General features: G+C 39.1%; 1 protein-coding gene across 1 annotated transcript; it reads right to left on the bottom strand.

Annotated features, from left to right (window-relative positions):
- Positions 1-637: 637 nt before the first annotated feature.
- On the bottom strand, positions 638-21,923 carry slc30a7 (solute carrier family 30 member 7). The gene is made up of 11 exons (XM_034308640.2): positions 21,756-21,923; positions 21,158-21,259; positions 18,287-18,400; positions 16,709-16,796; positions 16,489-16,618; positions 15,381-15,590; positions 13,443-13,493; positions 12,063-12,198; positions 2,859-2,949; positions 2,534-2,683; positions 638-1,577 (listed from the first exon to the last, which is right to left on the bottom strand). Exons 1-11 carry the CDS (start codon positions 21,833-21,835, stop codon positions 1,530-1,532), a joined length of 1,200 nt encoding a protein of 399 aa, XP_034164531.2. The 5' UTR covers positions 21,836-21,923; the 3' UTR covers positions 638-1,529.
- Positions 21,924-24,210: the final 2,287 nt, after the last annotated feature.

The following is a 24,210-nucleotide window of genomic DNA, read 5'->3' as shown; positions in this document are numbered from 1 at the left end:
TTGGAAGATATTATTTATAGGTGAAAGAAGTGCATTGGGACCAGGATCCCATGAGATCCAACAAAAAAAGTTGCAGGAGCAGGTGTTTTTTTACTGCTGTGTGGATGGGAGCAGGAGGTCAGATATGATCTGAAAGGACAAAAAAGCACACACCTCTGATTTATATACTGCTGTAAAAATAAAATAATGTTTTTTTCATTTTAGGCTTTCACCTCTTTTGTACTTGGATGGCAGACTGATGAAATATTCATTGCATACACTCACACACTGTTTAGCTGGAATGAATTCCAATCATTGTACTATATGCACTGCATTAATTTTTTTGTAGCATTTCCTTAACTTCAGAAGACATGAATTAGGTGTGATCTGTTTTTAATCCCAGTCCCACCCGATCCTGACAGAATTCTGTCCATTTCTGTAGTTATCTCTATTTGTACTTGCCCGTGATATTTTTTAACAAACTTAGTTGGCTTTATTCCCTAAAATATAAACAAATTATTAATCATGACAAACTGAAGATGAATGAATGAACGAACACTACATCGTAAACAACTGCTCTGTAACTTGTATGCACACACTACTGAACTTTAGACATGAAAGTGGGCATGATTTTGATAAATCAGTAATCCATGTGTCATTTCTCAGTGTATGATTATTCATGATTTTATTCCATCAAATGCAAAAAAAGTACAAATCAGATGGCAATATAATTTATTGAATTGCACAAATGTACTGGCCTGTGGCACAGATGTGTTATTTACTTATTAAAAAAATCCATATGGGCATTTAAATTATGGACTTCTCACATTTAAGTGGCTCATCAGATCCATTTATGGCTGAATAAAGCTGGTGTTTCATCCAGTTTTACATGAGCAGAGATCTAAGAAATAATCAGTGAATCAATCGGAGAACACCATGCAGTAAAAAAAAGGCAAAGGAATGTTAAAACTGGCTAGAATGAACCTACAGGCATAACCCATGATTTTCCAGATGTTGGATGAAGGAGACGTGTGGGAGATTGTCCGAGAGATCCACTGGGGGAAAAAAAGGCACTTAAGAGATCAAAGCATGATGCTGAATTGAAGTGGGGGACAACACGAGTGACTGACGTCTGCAGCTGCAAAGACGTCAGACCACAGAGAAAATACTAGCAATGATTCACTTCACATACTGTTAGAGGCTTTTCCTTCTTAAACAAACACAAAATTAAAACCTCATTCTGACCGTTATCAGGACAAGACACCAAATACAGACTAAAGTCTTTGAGGGCTATTTAAAAAAAAAATTAGGAACATGGACAGCTGTTGACCAGGGGCCCCAACGTAGTCTTCATGTTGTTTGGTTTTCCTGGAAAGAGTCAGTGTACCGTACTGTACTGCGGCCGCTCCAGATTGGTCCGACTGGTAATGACGGTGTCGAGAAACCCAGAGAAATTAAGAGAAGGAGCAAAAGGGGGCAGGGTTTGGTGATGAGCTTCATGTAGCAGCACAGAGGGCTTTGGTCCCAGGACTCCTGAATCAGGGTAACTCTTACATGGCCGCCACATCGATCTGAACATACAGCTGCCTTACTCCCACCTGGAGACACAAACACAGTGTCAAAAAGTGTGTACTTGGCTATATTTTATAGTACAGTATAGTATAGTATATTTTTAAATCACACATTCAATTTAGGGTTGCTACTGTGTGATGGGTAATGACGGTGCATGATTGGACCTCATTGTCAACAATCAAAATACTGATTAAAATGCATTTCTGTCCATTACTATATACATATATATATATATGGTAATGGACAGAAATGCATTTTAATCAGTATTTTGATTGTACTCCAGTGATTCTCATCACTTTTACGTCCATCCCTATGAACTCGTCCTAAATCAAACTACAGCACTTCTGTTTCTCAGCACAGGGACACGACTGCACTGAAAGCCTTTTGGCTGTGTTTAATCCATTACTGCTTCATCAGATATGATGGACATCAGACACTGAAGAATATGCAATTACTGACCAAACAGGCTTTTAGTTTTGGTTAAGAAGCACTGCACACTGCTGCACTAGTTAGATTTTATTTTTGGCTCAGCACACTGCCTTTCCTCACAACTGCTCTTTCTTTCTGCTTCTAATAACAACGTGATAAAAACTGACAGTGTACGTGATTTTATGGAAAGTCATTCTCAAGAAAGAACAACAAGGATGTGCAAAGAGATTTATGTTCAGTTTGTATAAATGTTTCATAATAAATGTTTTCTTTAATTTTTACTGCTGGTTTTTATGTATTTAAATAGCTGATTGTGATACAAAGAATATTTTAGAATAGTTTATCATACCATGAAAAAGTTAAACCATAACACCTGTTTTGAATCTGTGTACACCATGACTAAATGTGAAACTCTTTCAACCTTAACCAATATTATATCAAAATGAAAAATATTTTTTAAAAAACTATGCATCATTAGTACATTTCACTTTTCATTGCTGTTGGATCAGGTGAATTGTGTATCAGCAACTCTCATTATCACATTCTCCCTCACCTGTGTGAAAATATTGTGCGTCTGACTGAGGATCCATCGAGAATCAGCGTCTGGAGCCACGAGGAGTTTCAGTGTGCCGATGTAGACATCAGTGCACAGCGTCCAGAAGTGCGGCTCCTGTAAGTTATACACACCCTGCAGCTGCTGCACCTGCAGAGAGAACCACAAGAACCCACAGCTAACGATTAAGAGCAACCAGAAAGTCCAGTATTAAAATGGAAGCAGGCAGCTGTTCTGATCATGCTGGGATTAAATTCCTGCCAGCCTATTCAGCATTTTCTGAAATGGCTGTTTCTTCTAAGAAGTAAAAAGAAGCAGCACTCACTCTCTGGTAGCACTCAGGAAGGGTGTGGTCAAGACCAGGTGGAGTTCGCTGCATCAGAATCCCAATGGATTCCCTCAGCAGTGGAACCACACTGTGGAGGAAAAGATTCCTGTTTATTTTACGTTTATTATTGCGTTTTAAGATGCACGCACATATCATATTTCATTCTCTTGCTTACTGGAAGTTGAAATTAGGCAAGAGCAATAATCCAACAAAACCTGAAAAAAACCCTACAAATTTGAATTTAAAAAATAAAAATATACACAATGGAAAAATACACAATATACAAAATAAGAACATCTAATAAGATTGCCAGCTGCTATGCACTTTTTATTCTTACTTCATGTGCTCGTTAGATGGTCCTTTTCCCATCTACAAAGTCAAGATTGCGAAGTCTTTGCGTCAAAATTGCACCAATAATGTTAGCTAGCCTGATCTCTTTCACCATGTTCCTATCATTTCCCAGTTTTAGATACAAGCAAGTGTCTATGGACTTATTCATCTTCTAAAATAAGCTGTATTTAGAGAAAACATGGAATTACCAACCACTGACTACTGAAACGACCCTCAACCTGTATTAGTGGAAAACATCTATTAAAATTATTTCACATGCTTCAGCAATACACTACATGGCCTAAAGTATGTGGATGCCTGACCCTTACCCTTATATGTGATTGTTCCCCAATCTACTGGCACAAAGTTGAAAGCACTTAATTGTATAGAATGTCTTTGTATGCTGCAGCTTTAAGATTTCTCTTCACTGGAAAAGGGGCCCAAACATGTTCCTGTAACACAATGCCCCTGTGTATAAACCAAGACCCATGAAGACATGGTTTGCCAACGTTGGAGTGGAAGAACTAGAGTGACATCATTGCCTGACCTCTCTAGTGCTCTTTCAGCTGAATGGGCAAATCCCCACAGCCACGCTCCAAAAACTAGTGGAAAGCCTTCCCAGAAGAGTGGAGGTTATTATAACAGCAAAGAGGAGACTAAATCTGGAATGCACAAGCACATACGAATGTGATGATCAGGTGTCCACAAACTTTTATCCATATAGTATATGTTTTTAGGTCAGGAACTTGTTTTTTTATACTTCAGACAGCACAGTAATGACTTGTTCCACAGGGCTGTTGAATCCTGGATTCTGATGGTGATGGCCTGAAGGTGTTGAGTCATGTCAGCAGCTCTGACAGTAGTGCAGGTTTGTATTAATGTGCTTGTTCTAATACGTTATGATTTCTATAGTAACTTCGTAACAGTCAGAGATAAAGCTGTAAATTAGGTTTACTAACATCGTCAGGAGTTTTGTACGCTTTGCGGTTTCTCTAACATGACAAGGTGCGTTTCCTGGTGAAGGAATGACTGTTTATAGCTGCTATAACTTATGTGTTAACAGGAATTAACTTGTTTTGAGGATGTTCCACAACATTAAATGCAACTCTAAACAAATAAAAACTATGTTCCATTCTTTAATTAATAAAAAAAAGCACTGTAAGCACTGGCAAATCACTGTGGTGTAAGATCCCTTTGTGGCATGCTTCAGTGTAATAACTCTGCTTCGTCACAGCTTTAATTTAAACATGGAAAGCATTCTATGCTGATCCTCTATCATGTTTCATTTGCAGATTGAACAATATTAAAAATTCAGGACAGGGTAAAGAAAAAAGGTTGTGTGACTCACTTTCTTTAATTTTTTGTCTCAGGAATGCCAGACTAGGCCAAAACAAGCAAGCAGTCAAAGTGTCAATACAATGATGATCGGCATTTTGCAAGAACCAGATGACCGCTGACTGAAACCAATGACAGACCACACTGCTGCTCGTGACGTGGCTAACATAGCTAGCATGTGACCTCACAGCTGGCGTGGCAGTGCTATGCTAACCACACACGGCCCTGATTCCCTCTCTGAGCTCTGTGGAGATCATCTACTGTAGCGTGATCTTCATTGCTCTTCCCTTCCCAAACCCTCAACCCTCGACCACGGACACATATGGGAGCCATTAGAGGGTTTCTGGGCTTGGCCTACTTTTCTCTCCCCTCGTCTATTCTGTTTTACCCCTTTTCACTCAAACCCCAGTCATAGCTTCGTCCTTGACACAGGCTTGCTTTTGCTTTTAGGCTACGCAGTCACCTAGTGCTGAGATCTACTTTATCATCTCTACTGCATTCAAACTGCACAATGTCTTGAGACAAATCTGCAGTAAACCAAAATATTTACACCTTCCTTAAACGCAATTTATTATCCGTGATTTCTCAATATCACACAAAGTTGAGAGCTTCCTGAAAAATGCACACACTCCGAACACACGCTGAACGACTGCAGCTAATGGCTCTCAGCTCAAACCAGCTCCATGAGCGTTAGCGGTCATGCAGGGTTCTTATGTAATCTATAAGACTTCATGAGCTCAGCAGTTCTTCCTAGTAACCTCTCTGTGGTGGAATAACATTAGCGATGTGCTACAATTTTTGCACAAGTAAGCATTCTGTTTTAGACCTCTGTTAGGGTTAAACAAGGGTGGGTGATTAGGAAGAAATGTATCCCGATACTTTAAAGACTTTATGCGATATGTTTCACAATTTAGTTTTGCTACCAAATATGTGGAGCCATAGAATAAAAAGTTTACAACATGTACAAAAAGTAAATAAGAAATATTAATGTTCAGTTAACTGATATTAATAGAAGTGCACCATGATATTAATATTCTGCAATAGTGATATCATATTGCCCAGGTCTAAAATATAATAATGCATATTTTTAGTGTTAAAACCTTTATCTCTTGTTCACTATAGTTTTGTAGAGGTATAGAATGTATTTTCCACTTCCACTGTTGAATTCTCAAATCTTTGGCCATTGGCCAGAAGGTGTTGATTAACCTTCTATAACAGCAGCTCTTATAGTAGTGCAGCTGCCAATCACAGATTCGTTCTAATATGTTATTGTTTCTATATAGTAAAGGGACTTGTATGGCGGACACTCCACATACACGGATTAAAAGCATGTGTCATTTTTGATATGGTGAAGTTTTCTGCAAGGAGACTGTTACTAGCAGGAGGGAGGGGCCAGGCTGTGAGGACACACGCCTGGCACTGAGTTGGCTAATCAGTGGGAGAGAGGGATAAAGGAGCGGCTGGAGATGCTGAGGGAGAGAGTGAGAGAGATGCACACGTGTTTTGTGTTTTATGTTATGTTTACGATTAAACGTTACGTTTAAGTTCACTTGGTTCCCGCTTCCTCCTTGCCCTTCTTTGACGTTTGTTAGTTTGTTTGTTGTCAGTGCATTGTAACAATCGGATTTAAAGCTGTAACTAAGTTTTCTGACACTGGAAAGTCTTGAGGACATTGAGCTTATCGGTAACTACATTAATAATGTGAGAGAGAAGAAAAAAACAACTTGCAGGAACAACTGTTTATAGTTGCATACAAGTGAGAACAGAACTAATTTGTTTTCTGGATGTTCCATAACATTAAATGTAACTATAAACAGATAAAAAAAGTATCTCTCATTTTTTAATAAATAAAAAATTGTAATTGCTGACAAACTACTGAGGTAAAAACAGTTCAGGACAAGCTGTTGTAGAAAATTAATCAACTTCACGGTGGTAACAGTACAGTAACAGTCTGGGTTTTTAAAATGAAAACAGGAAATTGCTGCACGAGGGGACCTCAGAGTTCTGACATCACAGCATTGTTCCTGGCTTCCTGTGCTTGTAGATGAGTCACTGTTAAACATCACATATTCACTGAAGTTTACTCCCCGAAGAGCTTGCTCAGACAGACTACGAATGAACGCACACGATGAACAGTTTACACTGGACCAGGTGACAGTTCTGTCACTACATGAAACATATGAAACTAATTTAGAACATCTTCCCATGAGAGGCTAAAGTGGCAGCTGACATGAATTTTTTCTATAATTTTTTTCCTTTATTTTTTCCTTGAAATATTCTGTATTTATTCTCAAAATATTACTTTTTTTTCCTTGTAAATCGGTTTGTTATTATTCTCAATACACTGCCACCTGTTTTTCCTCAAAATATTGCGTTTACTTTTAGAAAAAGATCACTTTTTTTCTTTTAAACCTGATAAACCGTTTTCTTTCACAGCTGCACAAAGTCAATATGACCCATGAACACAAGGGTTAAGAAATAGTCAAGAGAAAGCACGGTGTAGCTGCGGCTTTAGACTTCAAATATAATAGAAATTTTGGACATTTGAATGTAACATTTAAGTATTTGGGTGCTATTTATTATGGTTTGGATGAAAGACTGATTTACTGTCCTACTGATTGATAGAAATCAAAGCTGAGTGTTCACTGCTCCGAAACTGAGGTCTCAGATTGTAGTTGACTCTCCAAAAATGTCCAACATATTGAGAGACTAAAAATAAAGGCCCCTTCTGTGAAACCTCTGAAACGGAGGTCTTGCCTTGGTTTTTTTTTTTTTTTAAATAAAGGAGGGAGATTACAAGTGCAGTCTTGAACATGGTCATTAGCCAAAGCCGACTGAGCTGGAAACTGAAACATTTCAAAAGATCCAGCTGGGGAGCCTGTCATTAAAGAAACCAGAGCTGCTGCTGGCATCAAGCGGTGTGTGGCATGTGCCTATCTCGTCCTACCATGAACGCTTCCCACAACAGACATATCCAGACCCTCCCAAAGCCCTTGCAAAAAGCCCTCTGTAAACATCCAGCATGTTTGTGTGTAAATCTCAGCTGAAAGAGATGTATTCTTTGCAACAGTTTCTTGAATTTGTGAGCTAAATTCATTCATTTCAGCCTTTTCCCCACTCAAGGCAAGGCTTGTTAGGCATTCTGGTTATTTACAGAAAGAAAAAACACTTTTTACACGCTGACACACTAACTTCACCAAGCCACTGCTAAATACCTCACCTCTGATCGCAGCTGAATAAATCCTCATGGGTTTGGCTTAGAACAAATGTTAATTTATGTTAATATCCCTCCCTCAGGCCAATCGTCTGGCTCTGGGCGAGGGCTTAAAGCGATTAACCAGCATTTTGGAAAGATCAGGGTCATAACAGCAGGAGCTTTCTGTATGCGTCCAGCTAACACACAAAGCTTCTGCTATACAGACATCCTAAATATTCCCTCAAGACCTTTTGAATCTGGTTTTTAATGTGAGATTCATGAGTTGATCATGGTTAAGGTCTTAAAACAAAAACTGAAGCCTTCTCTCGAGCCTACTGATCTCCTGGAGCTGGAAAATGCATGCTTCAGCTCTTCAATCACCAGAGTGTCCATCTTACAGTCCAACTACAGAAACCACAGGCATTCCCGCAGAGCCGTAATAGTGTATGACCTCCCTGAACAAACGATAGACGATGCCAATCAGCCAAACTCAAGACAAGCAAATGCAGTGAGCTGTATAAGGACACCAAGTTCGATGACTCCTTAAACCTCAGCTAAAAATCTCAATGTTTTTCCTGGACTTTTAAACATTTTTCCATATTTTTCAAAACAATTATATCCGTCTGTATACTGACTTTGACTAGATAGATCCGTGTTTTAAATCCAAGTGCTTCTGTATAAAACTGATTTGCTGAGTCACACAGGACATCTAATATTCAAATTATTAGAGAATGGTAGTACACAGATTAGTACACAGATTAGTACACAGTTCAGTAAATCATTTAATTTGTGGTGGAAGAATCGTTAATAAATTAAATTATTTACTGAACACTGGATTGTAATAATAGTTTTTGTCGCTGTTTAATAAAAGCAATATAGAACGTGTACTACAGTGATTTTATCACAGGTAAGTGTGTTCTTAGGCACGTCTCGAAGCAGTGCATATTACTTTAACATATTTAATAATTTGAAATGTCATTTTCAGCTGTTTTAAAGACACTACAGGTAGAAAGAAACAGTTACAGACTATAAGATGCATATCCATGCCTCTAGCAGGCCTCTATAGCCATTTGTTAATGTTTATTTAGTAGGAGTGATACTTCTGCTGCTCTAGGTGGTAAAATAATTTTGTTGATTAGTGCTAAAGACATTTTAAATCCCATAGACATACTAGCAAAAATAAGAATGATCAGTAATCTGACAAACAAAAGCTATGGATTAAATGTATTACAAGGTTTCAGCATTAAACACTGCTGTATAATGCCTGTACATAAGGATTAGGATAATGACTAGCAAAATCCTACAGCTCATGAAACAATAGAGCTCTAAATGAACAAAAAAGTAATACTAATATAACTAATATATACTTTTTCAAAGTAGACAGAATCTTCTTAGAGAATGTTGGCATGTAGTCTGGAAAATATTACATTAGGCTGTAGTTATTATAAAAATGTTTACAAAGATATTCACAGTACATACTAATTATAAACATCCAACATGCATTTCTTACACAATGTTTCATAGCATGACTGCGATAAACATTTTTTAACAAGCAGATCTCGTTTTAGTATGTCTCATTAAGAAACCTTGCACCTGTTTCTTATTATAAAGCCAAGTTTTAATTGCCAGCTCAGATTGTGTAATAGCTTTGTGAACTTGTTCGTGCCTGGACCCTGTCTCTCTCTTAACGCTGAACCTGTATTGAAATGTCTCTCTCTCATTCACAGCCCAGTGCTCGTGTTTTAAACAGGAACAGCAGGACGGGCAGGAGGCTTTGTGTGTATTGTCAAACTACTGATCTGTTCATTTCTTTGCATTTACCGCATACCACATTGCAACTGAAGAGAGAGGAACTTCAGACAAAAACAAAAATGAAGCCGGGGCTCAATGACACAGAGCCCCCATCTCTTTTGAGATCAAGGAAGGAGGAGGGAAAATCCATCTTAAAAAGATGCCTTTGTTCGCACATTTTTAAAGTAACAGTCACAGATCACGGCCGTATTCCAGAGAGAGGAGAAGAAAACCCTCAAACATGGGGAGACAATGAAGAAGAGAGATGCAGAAGGGCGTTTGCTGTGAGTTGTGCATTTGTCAATTGAGGCCCTTTTTTCCCCTCCATCACAACTGCATTAAAAGTAAATTCTCATGTAATGCCACAATCTGTATCTGCATACTGCTCCAAATATCTGTATTTGGATTTGAACCAGAAGTGGCTGTTGCCTAAACCGGAAGGAGTTTTTTTTCAATACTAAATGAAATAATGCTTCTGGAAACACTGAGGGTATAAAAAAAAACAAAACAAAACAAAAAACAAACAAACGAAAAAAAACAGGGCTCCTGGAAAAGGAAGTAATTCACAAAATGTAATAAACAGCAATCATCATAACAATTTTTATTCAACTCTTGTACAAGTTCCTAAACCTCAGCTACATCACTCGAGTTCATAATCAGTCTCAACCAGACACCCTGTGGAACTTTCTGGCAAACTTTATATCTAATGTGACTGAATAAGCTAGCAAAACATGTTTCAAAACAAAGAAATCAGGGAATTGTTGATTATAGTTGACAACACTAGTCACCTAATAATATTTTTATTGAATTTACTTTGGATTTTGGGTTTGTTATATTCCAGAAAGATCAGAAAAGTTCGTTCGACAGGTTATCAATCTATTCTAAATAAAAACATTTCTTTTGTGAATTTTGGGCCATTTGTATAGAAATATGGCAGAAATATGGTTAAATTTTGATAAGCTCAGCAAGGTATTTTTTATTTATTCGTGTAGGTTGTTCATAGCTACTGCAGTGACATCTAAACATTATATTTTTACATTTGTGGTTAGTAAGCTGAGTAAGTACTAATTCAGTCATGGTAATTCCAATTAGCTTCACATGCTTTAACCAACCATATAACACTGTAATACTATTAAGCCATTAAAGCACAATTCTCAATTGCTTTTTCTTGTAGAAAAAAGACAGATTAATTCAAAGTTAACAGAGTTATGGTGCTACTTAAATGTGTAATACTGTGAAACATTATGGAGTCAGAAGTCCAGCAGGTCTCTGTCAGCAGTTGTAGCTAAAAGAATAGTACACGAGACAGCTGTTGGCTTTACCACATGTGGGAAACTCTGGTCTCCACCCTGTGTACAATACTCATTCAGCTGTATGTGTGTGTGTGTGTGTGTGTGTGTGTGTGTGTGTGTGAGAGAGAGAGAGAGACCTCCTCCGTCAACTCCACCCAAAACCCAAAGCAACGCCTAAAACACAGAAGACTGAAGCCACTTCACTGCAACAGTCACGAGCGCATGTGTGCGCACACACAGCTCTGAGGTTGAGAATTACTAAGCACAGAGTATACGGACAGATGTATGGAAGTGAAAAAGGGCCCAAAAGTTGTGTGACTTAAATAAAATATAAAATATTTCAAACCAATAGATTTATGGATCTTTATCACAATCCCCGAATTAAAATCGGAAAACAATTTCTTTAAAATACTAAATATAAACAATCAAAATGGAAAAAAAAAAAGAAAAAAGAGCCAATTATATGGCAAAAGAGGCAACGAAAGTTAAAACGTGTGAATCCTTTAACATGATATTTGTTCAACATAGCATTTGTCGTAGGAAAATAATCAGTTTCCAGTTGGTGTAATGATATGTAGTGGTAGGACACTTGACCCAAAAAAAACCCCCAATTTTTTCACGTCTCTTTCACCATGTTGAGTCTAAATGTGTGCTGGTAGCTGGTGTGACCGTGTCATTTGTGTGTGTCTCCATCTGTTTGTTTGTGTTTCTGTCTGTCCATGTCTGCTTATGTGTGCGTGTGTCAAACTGTGTGTCTGCGTCTGTATATCTGTTTGTATGTCCACTTTCTCCTTCTGCAGGTCTGTGTGCATGTCTGTTTGTGGATGTGTCTCTCTGTGTATCTGTGTTTGCATGTGTCTGCCTGTCTAGGTGTCCCTGTATGTCTGTCTGTCTACATGTACGTGTCTCCATCTGGGTTTCTGTCTGCGTCTACATGTGAGTCTGTCTGCATCTCTCTATGTCTGTCAGTCCAAGTCTACGCAGGCCTGTCTGTATCCATGTCCATGTCTGAGTGTGTGTACGTGCGCGTATTACCCGTCTGCATATCTGTATGTTTGTGTTCACTTCTGCGTCTGTCTGTGTGTGTCTACATTTTTGTCTGTCACAGTGTGTATGCACCTGCTCATGTGCATGCATCTATCTATGTGTCTGCATAAGCATCTGCGTGTCTGAGCATCTGCGTTTGTTTGTGTGTGTGCGTCTGCCTGCGTCCGTGTTTCTGCATGTGCATATCTGTGTTTGTGTACGTGTTCCCACCTGACGCCTATGAGAATGGCGATGAGCATGGAGCAGATCGGATCAGCGATCATTAGGTTGTACTTCTGCATCAGGAAGGCTGAGATGATGACGCCGATACTTCCCAACGTATCAGCAACGATGTGGAGAAAAACTCCTGCGGGACGTTAAATACAGCTGCTTCATATTACTTACATCTAATCTTTCTCTCTCACACACACACACACACACACACACACACACACCACTCGTGTACTCCTAAAGACGGTGTTAAATTCAAACCAGTTCTCATACAAAACGGCAGTTATTTTTGGCTGAGGCTGCAGTTAAGTGGATGTTTGTTCAGTGAACTGTGACGCAGAATGAAAGCCAAAGGTCAGGATTTTAATTTCTAGAAATAGACCGGGTCAGACCAAGGGTTTGCATCAGCACTACCAAAAATGGCAGGCATTCAGACACCTTACAGGCAGGAAGAGGTCCACGTGCACCAGCGCATAAGGCAAATAAATGGTAGAAAGAACGAGCTTGTGAAAGAACGAGCTAGTTGTGATGGTACAATAACCTCTCTTTTAAAAAAAGTTTCCCTTCAGCTGAACACGTCATGACTGAGGCTGCTTTCAGGTTCCCAGAACGCGAAACCGCACAACCCTAAATTAAGTGGAAAGCTCATCCAAGTGCAGTGAGAGCGCAACCGAAGAGGGAAAAAAAAAAAAAAAAAAAAAAAAAACAGGAATGCTAAAGCCCTTAAAAAGCAGTGACACCCACAAAGAATCGTGGAGAGGATTTGAGAGTCGATTCATCACAGTGGCAGAAATGTGAAAAGGTGAAAAGGTCTCAGAGCCCAAAAACAGGGTAACCTTTTGCACTGTCACCTCCTCCCTCTCCTTTATTCCCCTGAGCGGGCCTCCCACAGGACCCATTCTCTGTGTGTGTGTGTGTGTGTGTGTGTGTGTGTGTGCGCCAGGGTAAAGGGGACACACTCACTTTCTCTTCTTTGCTCATTTTTCCCACACAGGCTCACACAAAGAGCTTTAAAGCGACAGCACTACTGCTCTCTCTCAGATGTCAGCGTCAACCCGGTTAGTCCTGGGGTCAAAGGTCAGTCTATGGGCTGGTCTGACCCATCACCTTGCCGCAAATAAAACTCCATCAACTAATCACGTCTGGCGATAATGAAGGTGTCACATGACGATGTATCACTTTACTTGCGGCCCCGTTTTTTTTTTTTTTTTTTTCTCCATGCACTGACAAAATAAGCGATGCCACAGTCCTAGACACGACCGTTAGAAACGCAAATATTTTCATAGAAAAAAGAGGCACCACACAGAACAGTACAGTAACACATTACAGATAGGACTCTCACACCATCTGGTGGTCAGAAGACTGAAAGCAAAGTTTTACCTTGTAAGATCTGTTTGCTGGAGCCTTTTTCTGGCCTGTGCAAGTGATCATCTACAAAAAAAAAAAAAAAAAAAAAAAAAAAAGGACATGAATTACCCTATGCAAGTTGGACTGCGCAACATGAACAAAAACAGCTTATTGTGGTTATATATTGTTATAGAATAAAACAAGTGAAACTGGCTTGAGTAAAAGTGGATGATTAAAAATTAAGTGAGAATTTTCAGGGTGTATTTCATGTCAGTTTGTTTTCATTGCTTATTTAAATGTTACTTTTCATGGTGAGCATGAAGTCTGTGCTATATAATGAATAAACATATTTCTTTATTTCAAATAAAACATTTTGAGTCACATTTATTTATGCCCTGATTAAAAGTAAAAATGATTTATTTATTGTGACATTTAACTGCACAAAACACTGGAAACCCAGGGATAACACCACTCACGCAGTTATTATTTTTGTTTGTACCTGCCTCTGATATTTTCTAACAAATTTGGTTAGCTCATTTTATCAAAATATAAACAAACTTATAGCCTTTTGTGTGAATGAATGTGATCTTTTTCTGCCTTCAACTAAAAGTAATTCCGAACAGGAAAAAAAAAAATAATAAAGAAAGAAAATGCTCCCTCAAGTCGGAATTCCTATTCAGGAACTCGGGATGGTCTTCTCAACTCCGAGTTCAGCATGCGATGTTAAATTAACATGGCCACTCACTGCATCAGCAGTAAACAAAGTAAAATTTCTTACGCTTTAAATGAATTATACTGTATATACAAGTATTTGCTTTACATTAACCAGCATACAGACATATTCTCCTGTTAAATCTGTAACACTGATGACACACTTCGCTGTTTTGAGGACGTAAATATATGTCATCACAGTTAGCTGGCTAGCTTGTTGCTAACAAAAGATGAACACGGAAGGGTCCATGGTTTTTCCCACTTTGTAGCTCGATTGCACGGAAATGAGTTCGGAAATGACATTTCTTTTCACTTCCGAGGTAAATCGAATGCAGCATTTCTCCAGTTTGGTTCATATATGACTGCCTGCGCCCACATCAAAGTGAAAACCTCCTTCTTGTGCTACTTTTTTGGTTCTGTCCCAATGTACACCTCTAGTCTCAACTACAGATGGCACCGATCTGATACCCACTATCGATACAGGGCCGATACCAGCAAAAAAGCACTGACTCGGATATCGGAGAAAACATATCAGATATCGGATCCTGTAACAAAATGACAAAGACTGGAATTGGAAAAGAAATGTATTTTTGGGACTGGAAATGATTACATATAAAAGGATTTGACTAGATTTTCTTTTGTTAGGATTGATTTTATTATATTTAGATTTCATGTTATCATATTTATTATATTTACAATGCAAGTTAAAGAGTTTAACTGTGAAGATTTTTTGTCAAAGAGTTGTGCTTCAGTAAAAATAAATAAATAAATAGATAAATAAATAGATAAATAAATAAAAGATTAGTAGTTTTTCAAGAAAACAATATAGTATGGATATTGGTATCTGCTGATATTTAAGGTTTCAGAATCAGTATCAGAATCAGAAAAGAAAAAGTGGTATCGTGCCATCTCTAGTCCCAACCAATCCCTGTGAACCTTTCTGACAAGCTTTCTTAAAACAAACACGAATAGTGTGCCTCCTGTTGTATCCACTTAGACCATACTATATGTTCATTCCGAATAAAATGCTCATATAAGCATCAATCTAGCAAAGTTTAATATTGTGATAATTAAATAATTAGTATGTTCTGCAGCCCTACCTCACTGAGCCAGAATAAGAGTATTAATTCAAGATGTATTCACGACTAATGCGGTGATGAGGATCTTTACTGAAAAGCATATTCTTAAAAATTATTGAAATAAAAAGGAATAAAACCAAAATCCATAAACAATGTAAGCAAAAACAGCTCCACATCTTACCGTGGCAGTGAGGCTCCTCATGTGAATGGCCGTGTCCACGATCGTGACCGTGTCCGTGATCGTGTCCGTGATCGTGATCGTGATCGTGACCGTGATCGTGACCGTGCCCATGCCCATGCCCGTGTTTAGAATCATGGCTGTGCCCGTGTCCCCCATGGCTGTGTCCGTGGCTCACACTGCCGTTAAATAGAGAGTGGCTGTGCCCATGACCTACAGAGAGACAAATCCATCCATGCTACTGCATTCTCTAGTACTGCAACATAACAGTCTGCATAAAAATAAAAATATTATTATACAGTCATATTCTATAGAAATTGCAATAAAGCTGATATTATGTGAATTCTTTAGCTAAGACTAATGATTAATGCCGTAGGGATTATATGGGAAAGTGGTCAGTGTCAGTATTGGTGTTTCACCTTAATTTTCCTTTTCTGCAGACGGAAGTAATGTTTTATTTCTCTTATACCACAGCAATTTGCCAACAATTTGATTTATTTATTTATTAACAAAGTATATGTCATGAACGTCTGTGAAATCAGTTAGTTCCTGTTATAAGGCTTATGTTGTAGGAGCTATAAACTGTTGCTCTCTCTCAGCTGTTGCTTTTTTTCACTCTCTCTCTGATGTTAATAAGACTAAAAGAAAAATGCAGCTTCTCATGTTACCAGGAAACTGCAAAGTGTAAGCCCCTCTGTCCTGAAGATGTCAGAATACGTAAAGTTACAGTTTTACCTCTGACTGTTACAAAAGGCTCACACTGGAGACTCCTTCCAGAAATGTTATTTAAAAAAATAAAATAAAATAAAAATAAAAGAAATTGAACAAACTCTCCATAGAGAAAATTCTTTAAATTTTTAATCCATTTATGTGTAGCCCCTGTGAAGGAGCTGTTACTATAGAAACGATAACATTAGAATGACAGCATTAACATAAACCTGTGATTCGCTGCTGCACTACTGTCAGAGCTGCTGTTATAGAAAATTAATCAATATCTTCAGACCAATCACAATGGCAAATCTTTTAGATGCCCGAGCCAAATAGCAACCGTAAGTTTTTATTTAAAAAAAAAAAAAAAAAAAAAAAAAAAAAAAAAAAAAAAAAACTGTACCTTCTCCACCATGAGAGTGTCCATGTCCACCGTGCTGGAACACAAAGATGCCGACAAGGTTGACAAGGAGCCCTGCAATGGACACGGGCAGCAAGCGTTCGTGATGCACATCCGGAGGTTCTAACGCTCTCTGAGGTACGAAAGGAAGAAAAATCATCATCAGACACCAGTAACAGCTCAACTCATTGGGTGAGAGTTAAAACAAAAGTCCTGCACTCACCTCCACTCCTTCTGAGAAGATAAAAAAAGCAGTGAAGATGAGGAAGAGACCGTTGACGAAACCTGCAAGCACTTCTGCTCTGACATAACTGCAAAGCAGGAGCACGTGAACAGGAGAATTTTACAAAACTAGGCCATTGCACAATAATGTCTTTACACCACACTCTACATACAGATGAGTGCTACGGTTTGCACACCTTTAGGACAAGAAAAAAAAACAAAGAAATTTCACCTATTGCAAAAAACATTTAGGTTTCAAGTTAGGGGTCAGTATTATGACAAAAACATCATTTCACAAAACTTGAAGACATTTCGATGATACACAATATGTATATAAATAACTAAATCTGCTAAAAAAAAAAAACACCAAAGAAAACAACAGAGTTTCATTGTCTTATGTCCACAACGTAAACATTTTTTTAAGCTGAAAATTTATAAATTTATTTTATTCTAATAATTTAAATAAATTATAACAAAAATCTAAAAAAAAGCTTTACAATTTTAATCGTTCAGTACAAAACGCTAATAGCAAATCAGATGGAAACGTCTCAGAGTTTGTAATTGCTGTTTTTAAAAAAAAAATAGGACACTGTACTGTGACATAATTTATCACAATATCGATACTATATCATGATATCGCCCAGCCCTATTTCTGGTGTTCCAAATTTGGACGATTTTCCATCCAAATTTGCCTTTGCACAAAATACTGCACATCGTAAAAGAATAGTGCCATTGTGAGCAAAGATGACCAATGATAAAGTTCTGGCAGTGTCCGAGCGTATTTTTTACAATCGCAGTGTGAGACTGCTGTTATGATGCTCGTCTAAAAGCCACCAATTGGGGCACAGCTGAAATGTTCACGTTTGAGCTAGTGATCATTTAAAAAGCTGACTTTATTTAATATAACATTACCAGCTTACACACCTGACCACTCGTACTATGAGTTACAAAGCTACCACACATGTTAATACATGCTTATACTTATCATCTCCAGCTCACATTGAAGAACAGGGTTTCAATGTTTTTCTCGTTACCCCAGGCACAAACAGAGGCAAAAAATCCTCTTCTTCATGTTTAAAATGTTTCTTCTCTAAGCATAACATTGCTACTTTTATACCGAGGGCTTGTTGCTGTCTACGCAACTGACAGAAACTGATTGAACAGAACGTAGTAATTTTCTTTAATCACGCCGTCTAGCTTTAGAGGCTCTTCATCATATAATCCGAGATGAAGAACATGTTATGTTATCACACAGCTTGTTATAAAATGTGGTCAACAATTTTTGGGATCTTGAACAGTGTGACAGGTGATACTCGGAAAAAGATGGCAGTAATCGCACAGTGTTAAAAAAAAAAAAAAAAAAAAAACAGCTTATCACTACAAGTAATAAAATGCTTTAACATCACGAGCGTTTATTATTATTTATCATCATGATGCATATTACAGCGATATAACACTGCCACTCATACAAAGGTCACTGAATGGAAAACAGATCAAATACTTTTAACAAAATAAAACCAATCACATGTTCCATCAGTGTTTAAAGCACAAAAACTACAGTGTGTGTCTGAGTGCTTACCCGTATGAGAAGGAGTCATTGGACCTCCACCGTGAAATCACTGATGCTGCAAGACCTGCCAGTAGTGCTGTGCAGTCGAAAAACATGTGAAAGGAATCTGATATCAGCCCTAAACTGGTATGGAGGAGAAACAGAGAGAAGCAATACACTGATGAGTTTTTACAAAATCTCTACAGTAATATATCTGTAATTAAAGCAAAAAAATCCACACATATTTTAAAACCAAACAAATCCTTTCATAGCAACTCTTAGCAGAGTGGCAGTTAATCCATAGAGTAGCTTTCATTTCTCTGTAAAGTTTGATGGTTAAATTTGCTGTAAAATCAGACATCAATCACAATGTGTAAAAAGGGACTGCATACCAAAATTAGTCCCCAAACACATTGTGAAATATGGTGGAAGTGGATCAGTGATGCTTTCGAGCTGTTTTGTGGCTGCTAGTTAAGCAGCTCTTGGCAATAGTTTTAGTGTCATGAAGCATATTTCAACCTAAAACTCAGTTACCTCTGTCAGGAGGTTAAGACTTGGCCACAGTTTGACATTTCAACAAGATAAAGATTAAAAAAAAAAAAAAAAAAAAAAAAAAACCTATGGAAAAATCTGTGGTCTGAACTGAAGAGGGCAGTCCAAATGCACGTCACAAGACTTTTTTTTTTTTTTTTACCCCTTTAGTGATTTTATTTTTCAGCTCTTTAGCTCACATCACAGCTGCTGGTTATACAAGTTGAGAGAGCAGGTTCACTTGACTCACCACCAGTGACAATCACTGATCACCACAGATTCCAACAATCGCTGATCACCACAGTTCGCAGCGACCAATCGCTGATCACCACAGTTCGCAGCGACCAATCGCTGATCACCACAGTTCGCAGCGACCAATCGCTGATCACCACAGTTCGCAGCGACCAATCGCTGATCACCACAGTTCGCAGCGACCAATCGCTGATCACCACAGTTCGCAACGACCAATCGCTGATCACCACAGATCGCAACGACCAATCGCTGATCACCACAGATCCCAACGACCAATCGCTGATCACCACAGATCCCAACGACCAATCGCTGATCACCACAGATCCCAACGACCAATCGCTGATCACCACAGATCCCAACGACCAATCGCTGATCACCACAGTTCACAACGACCAATCGCTGATCACCACAGATCTCGACAATCACTAGCTGCGTTTACATGGACACTAATAATCCGATCGTAATTGGACTAGAAGCACAATCAGATTTAAAAAGTCACATGTAAACATGTCAATCGGAATGAATTGGCCAAAACCGATTAAAATTTCATTCGGATCGTAAGGGGTGGTTTAAACCTTTTCTAATCCGATGGAGAGGACATGTAAACACTTCATCGGATTGAAAATGAAACCAGATAGTTCTGCGCATGTGCAATGACGTACAAATCACGTAATGACGTATGACGCACGGCTGTCAGCGGTATTGGGGCTCTGACCGTAGCCTCACCAGGTGCCATGTTCCCCTCCACCATGGAGCATAGTGTCATAAATGACTGTCATGTCATCCTAAAATTCTCCTTCCACTCCTCGTCTGTGAAGTGGTGCAAGACGACGTTGTCCCACCAGTCCTTGCTTCGGACCCTCATCCACAGACGCCTTGTTCTGGGCTCGGGGAGGGGCATTTTAATTGCTTGATAAATACACGCAGTACCGCACAAAACATCAGGCGCTCGTCGTCTTCTAATTAGCAGCTGAAATAAGCAAATGTTAAGTCTGCTTTTTAAAACGAAAAAAAGAAGCAATGGCAAGAGAGTGGCTGCTCGTATCTGCATGTTGGAACGGAGGGAAACGTGTATTCGTGCACTGTGCGCATGTCAGAAGATCAAATCCGATTCTGTCATTTAAACGCGCATATCAACCTGATTACTTTATTCAGCGTCCTTGTAAACACTGCGATCGGATTAATCAATCTGATTGATTTCATTCCGATTGAAACAAAATGTGTCCATGTAAACGTGACTACTGATCACCACAGTGTGCAGCGACAATCACTGATCATCACAGTTCGCAACAACCAATCACTGATCACCATCGATACCAATCACTGATCACAACTATCCAACACAAACACTTCTTTGTTCTTTACATGAATAAAAGCGAGTTATTCAATCCGTAACCATTTCCTCTGTGTCTATTTCCTGACTCTTCACTACCGCTGCTTCATTTTGTCTGCGCTCTTGATAGAAATTATACAATTTTTAAAATATGTAAATAGTGTGTTTATGGTGCTGTGACCAAAGACAACTTCTTTATATAAGAAATCAATTATATTTTCTGATGAAACTCTTTACTCTATTCTGTGTGTTTTCAGAAAATCTTCCTTCTTCATCTAACATATTTTGACATGCAAAAATAATCATGACGATTGTGTGAATATGCAAATTATTTATTTACGTTATTTAGCGACTTCTGGGAGCTTTTTGAACATGCACTTGGTACTTTCCCTTGAAAAGAGCTGGAAAGAGTCATGTTTTGAGGGAATAAATCATGTTTTGCTACAATCTTATCGGAGTACAGACATGTGCCAGCTCCAGCGAAAACATCACAAAGGCTGCCGTTTTATCACTGCTCGGATTTGTTTATAAACACACAGAGAGTTAAACAAGCAGGCAATCGAGTCAGACAATGCAGCCAGGGTTTCTTTAAAGCAGACAGGTGATTTTTAAAAGAAGTGTCCATGTCATAGTCAGTGAGAAAAGCTGGGAGCAGTGAGCACAGCCTGCTGCAGTCTTTAGACCTACGTGGCATATCTGAGCTCTCAGTGACGTTTGTTTGGTTCCCACTCAGCTAAGCTGCTAGCGGTTAGCTTTAGCTTAAAACCTCACAGCCACACACTTACCTGTTACTCCATATGCCGTACAGTAACTCCACAAAGGCAAAGGACAAATTCAGGCACAGGAAGAAAAATAAATTCCGCGATGTCTTGTCAGCCAGAATTGATCTAAAGTGGTAAAAAAAAAAAGCAGTCGTGTTAGCTTAGCCGTGTCAGTTCATTTAAAAGAAGCCAGTTAACTTTACACCAGCTAAGCTAGCTAAACATAGCTGAATAACAGTACTTCTCATTTGCATAAACAATGAAAAATAAAACACCGCTCTGATTTAGTCATCTCAGGTGATATCCAAGTGTGTACATGGCTAGTTAGCAAAGCTAGCGTTAACCATATCAAACTTAGATAGCTCTCTAACTCCAACCGGAACTGTTAAAAAAAAAAAAAAAAACACTCACATTCATTACATTTCTATTCACTTACGAAACAAGGTTAAGTTGATTCTTTAAGTTTAGCCAAATGTTTTTATTTATTCTTTGCCACCTGACTAAAACTTACTGCAGTTAATTCACAGCCGGGTGAATTAGCGTGCTAACTGTTTAGCCACTTAGCTTCTCGGTTCCATTCGGAAAAGCAGTCATAAAAATTAACAACACGAACAGGGATTACCTGAACCATCCGGAGAGTTTGAGGACCAGATTGAACTTTGCAGGTTTGTATTCGTCATCTTTAATGGATAATGGTAACATCTTAACCTAGCCAGCACCAACACCTGCAGGTCCGGGTTCCTTCCACTGTTATTACGGGAGAGAGAGGGAGAGGGGTGACGTCATCACGTTGACGTCCGCGTGTGGCGCGGTCCTTTAACGCCTTTTAACTACTTTTACTGCGTTCCACTCTTCTAAATACTACAGTACAATATCCCACTGCACCACATTCCACTCTTCTAAATACTACAGTACTATATCCCACTGCACCGCGTTCCACTCTTCTAAATACTACAGTATTATATCCTACTGCACCACATTCCACTCTTCTAAATACTACAGTACAATATCCCACTGCACCACATTCCACTCTTCTAAATACTACAGTACTATATCCCACTGCACCGCGTTCCACTCTTCTAAATACTACAGTACTATATCCCACTGCACCGCGTTCCACTCTTCTAAATACTACAGTACTATATCCCACTGCACCGCGTTCCACTCTTCTAAATACTACAGTACTATATCCCACTGCACCGCGTTCCACTCTTCTAAATACTACAGTACTATATCCCACTGCACCGCGTTCCACTCTTCTAAATACTACAGCACTATATCCCACTGCACCGCGTTCCACTCTTCTAAATACTACAGCACTATATCCCACTGCACCGCGTTCCACTCTTCTAAATACTACAGTACAATATCCCACTGCACCGCGTTCCACTCTTCTAAATACTACAGTACAATATCCCACTGCACCGCGTTCCACTCTTCTAAATACTACAGTACTATATCCCACTGCACCGCGTTCCACTCTTCTAAATACTACAGTACTATATCCCACTGCACCGCGTTCCACTCTTCTAAATACTACAGTACTATATCCCACTGCACCGCGTTCCACTCTTCTAAATACTACAGTACTATATCCCACTGCACCGCGTTCCACTCTTCTAAATACTACAGTACTATATCCCACTGCACCACGTTCCACTCTTCTAAATACTACAGCACTATATCCCACTGCACCGCGTTCCACTCTTCTAAATACTACAGTACAATATCCCACTGCACCGCGTTCCACTCTTCTAAATACTACAGCACTATATCCCACTGCACCGCGTTCCACTCTTCTAAATACTACAGCACTATATCCCACTGCACCGCGTTCCACTGTTCTAAATACTACAGCACTATATCCCACTGCACCGCGTTCCACTGTTCTAAATACTACAGCACAATATCCCACTGCACCGCGTTCCACTCTTCTAAATACTACAGTACAATATCCCACTGCACCGCGTTCCACTCTTCTAAATACTACAGTACAATATCCCACTGCACCGCGTTCCACTCTTCTAAATACTACAGTACTATATCCCACTGCACCGCGTTCCACTCTTCTAAATACTACAGTACTATATCCCACTGCACCGCGTTCCACTCTTCTAAATACTACAGTACTATATCCCACTGCACCGCGTTCCACTCTTCTAAATACTACAGTACAATATCCCACTGCACCGCGTTCCACTCTTCTAAATACTACAGTACTATATCCCACTGCACCGCGTTCCACTCTTCTAAATACTACAGTACAATATCCCACTGCACCGCGTTCCACTCTTCTAAATACTACAGTACTATATCCCACTGCACCGCGTTCCACTCTTCTAAATACTACAGTACTATATCCCACTGCACCGCGTTCCACTCTTCTAAATACTACAGTACAATATCCCACTGCACCGCGTTCCACTGTTCTAAATACTACAGCACTATATCCCACTGCACCGCGTTCCACTGTTCTAAATACTACAGCACTATATCCCACTGCACCGCGTTCCACTGTTCTAAATACTACAGCACTATATCCCACTGCACCGCGTTCCACTGTTCTAAATACTACAGCACTATATCCCACTGCACCGCGTTCCACTCTTCTAAATACTACAGCACAATATCCCACTGCACCACATTCCACTCTTCTAAATACTACAGTACTATATCCCACTGCACCGCGTTCCACTCTTCTAAATACTACAGTACTATATCCCACTGCACCACGTTCCACTCTTCTAAATACTACAGTATTATATCCTACTGCACCACATTCCACTGTTCTAAATACTACAGTACTATATCTCACTGCACCGCGTTCCACTCTTCTAAATACTACAGTACTATATCCCACTGCACCACGTTCCACTCTTCTAAATACTACAGTATTATATCCTACTGCACCACATTCCACTGTTCTAAATACTACAGTATTATATCCTACTGCACCACATTCCACTGTTCTAAATACTACAGCACTATATCCCACTGCACCACGTTCCACTCTTCTAAATACTACAGTATTATATCCCACTGCACCACGTTCCACTCTTCTAAATACTACAGTACTA

Source organism: Pangasianodon hypophthalmus, chromosome 11, assembly GCF_027358585.1.
Source record: "Pangasianodon hypophthalmus isolate fPanHyp1 chromosome 11, fPanHyp1.pri, whole genome shotgun sequence".
Lineage (NCBI taxonomy): Eukaryota > Metazoa > Chordata > Actinopteri > Siluriformes > Pangasiidae > Pangasianodon > Pangasianodon hypophthalmus.
This window is presented reverse-complemented; position numbering and strand designations above follow the sequence as displayed.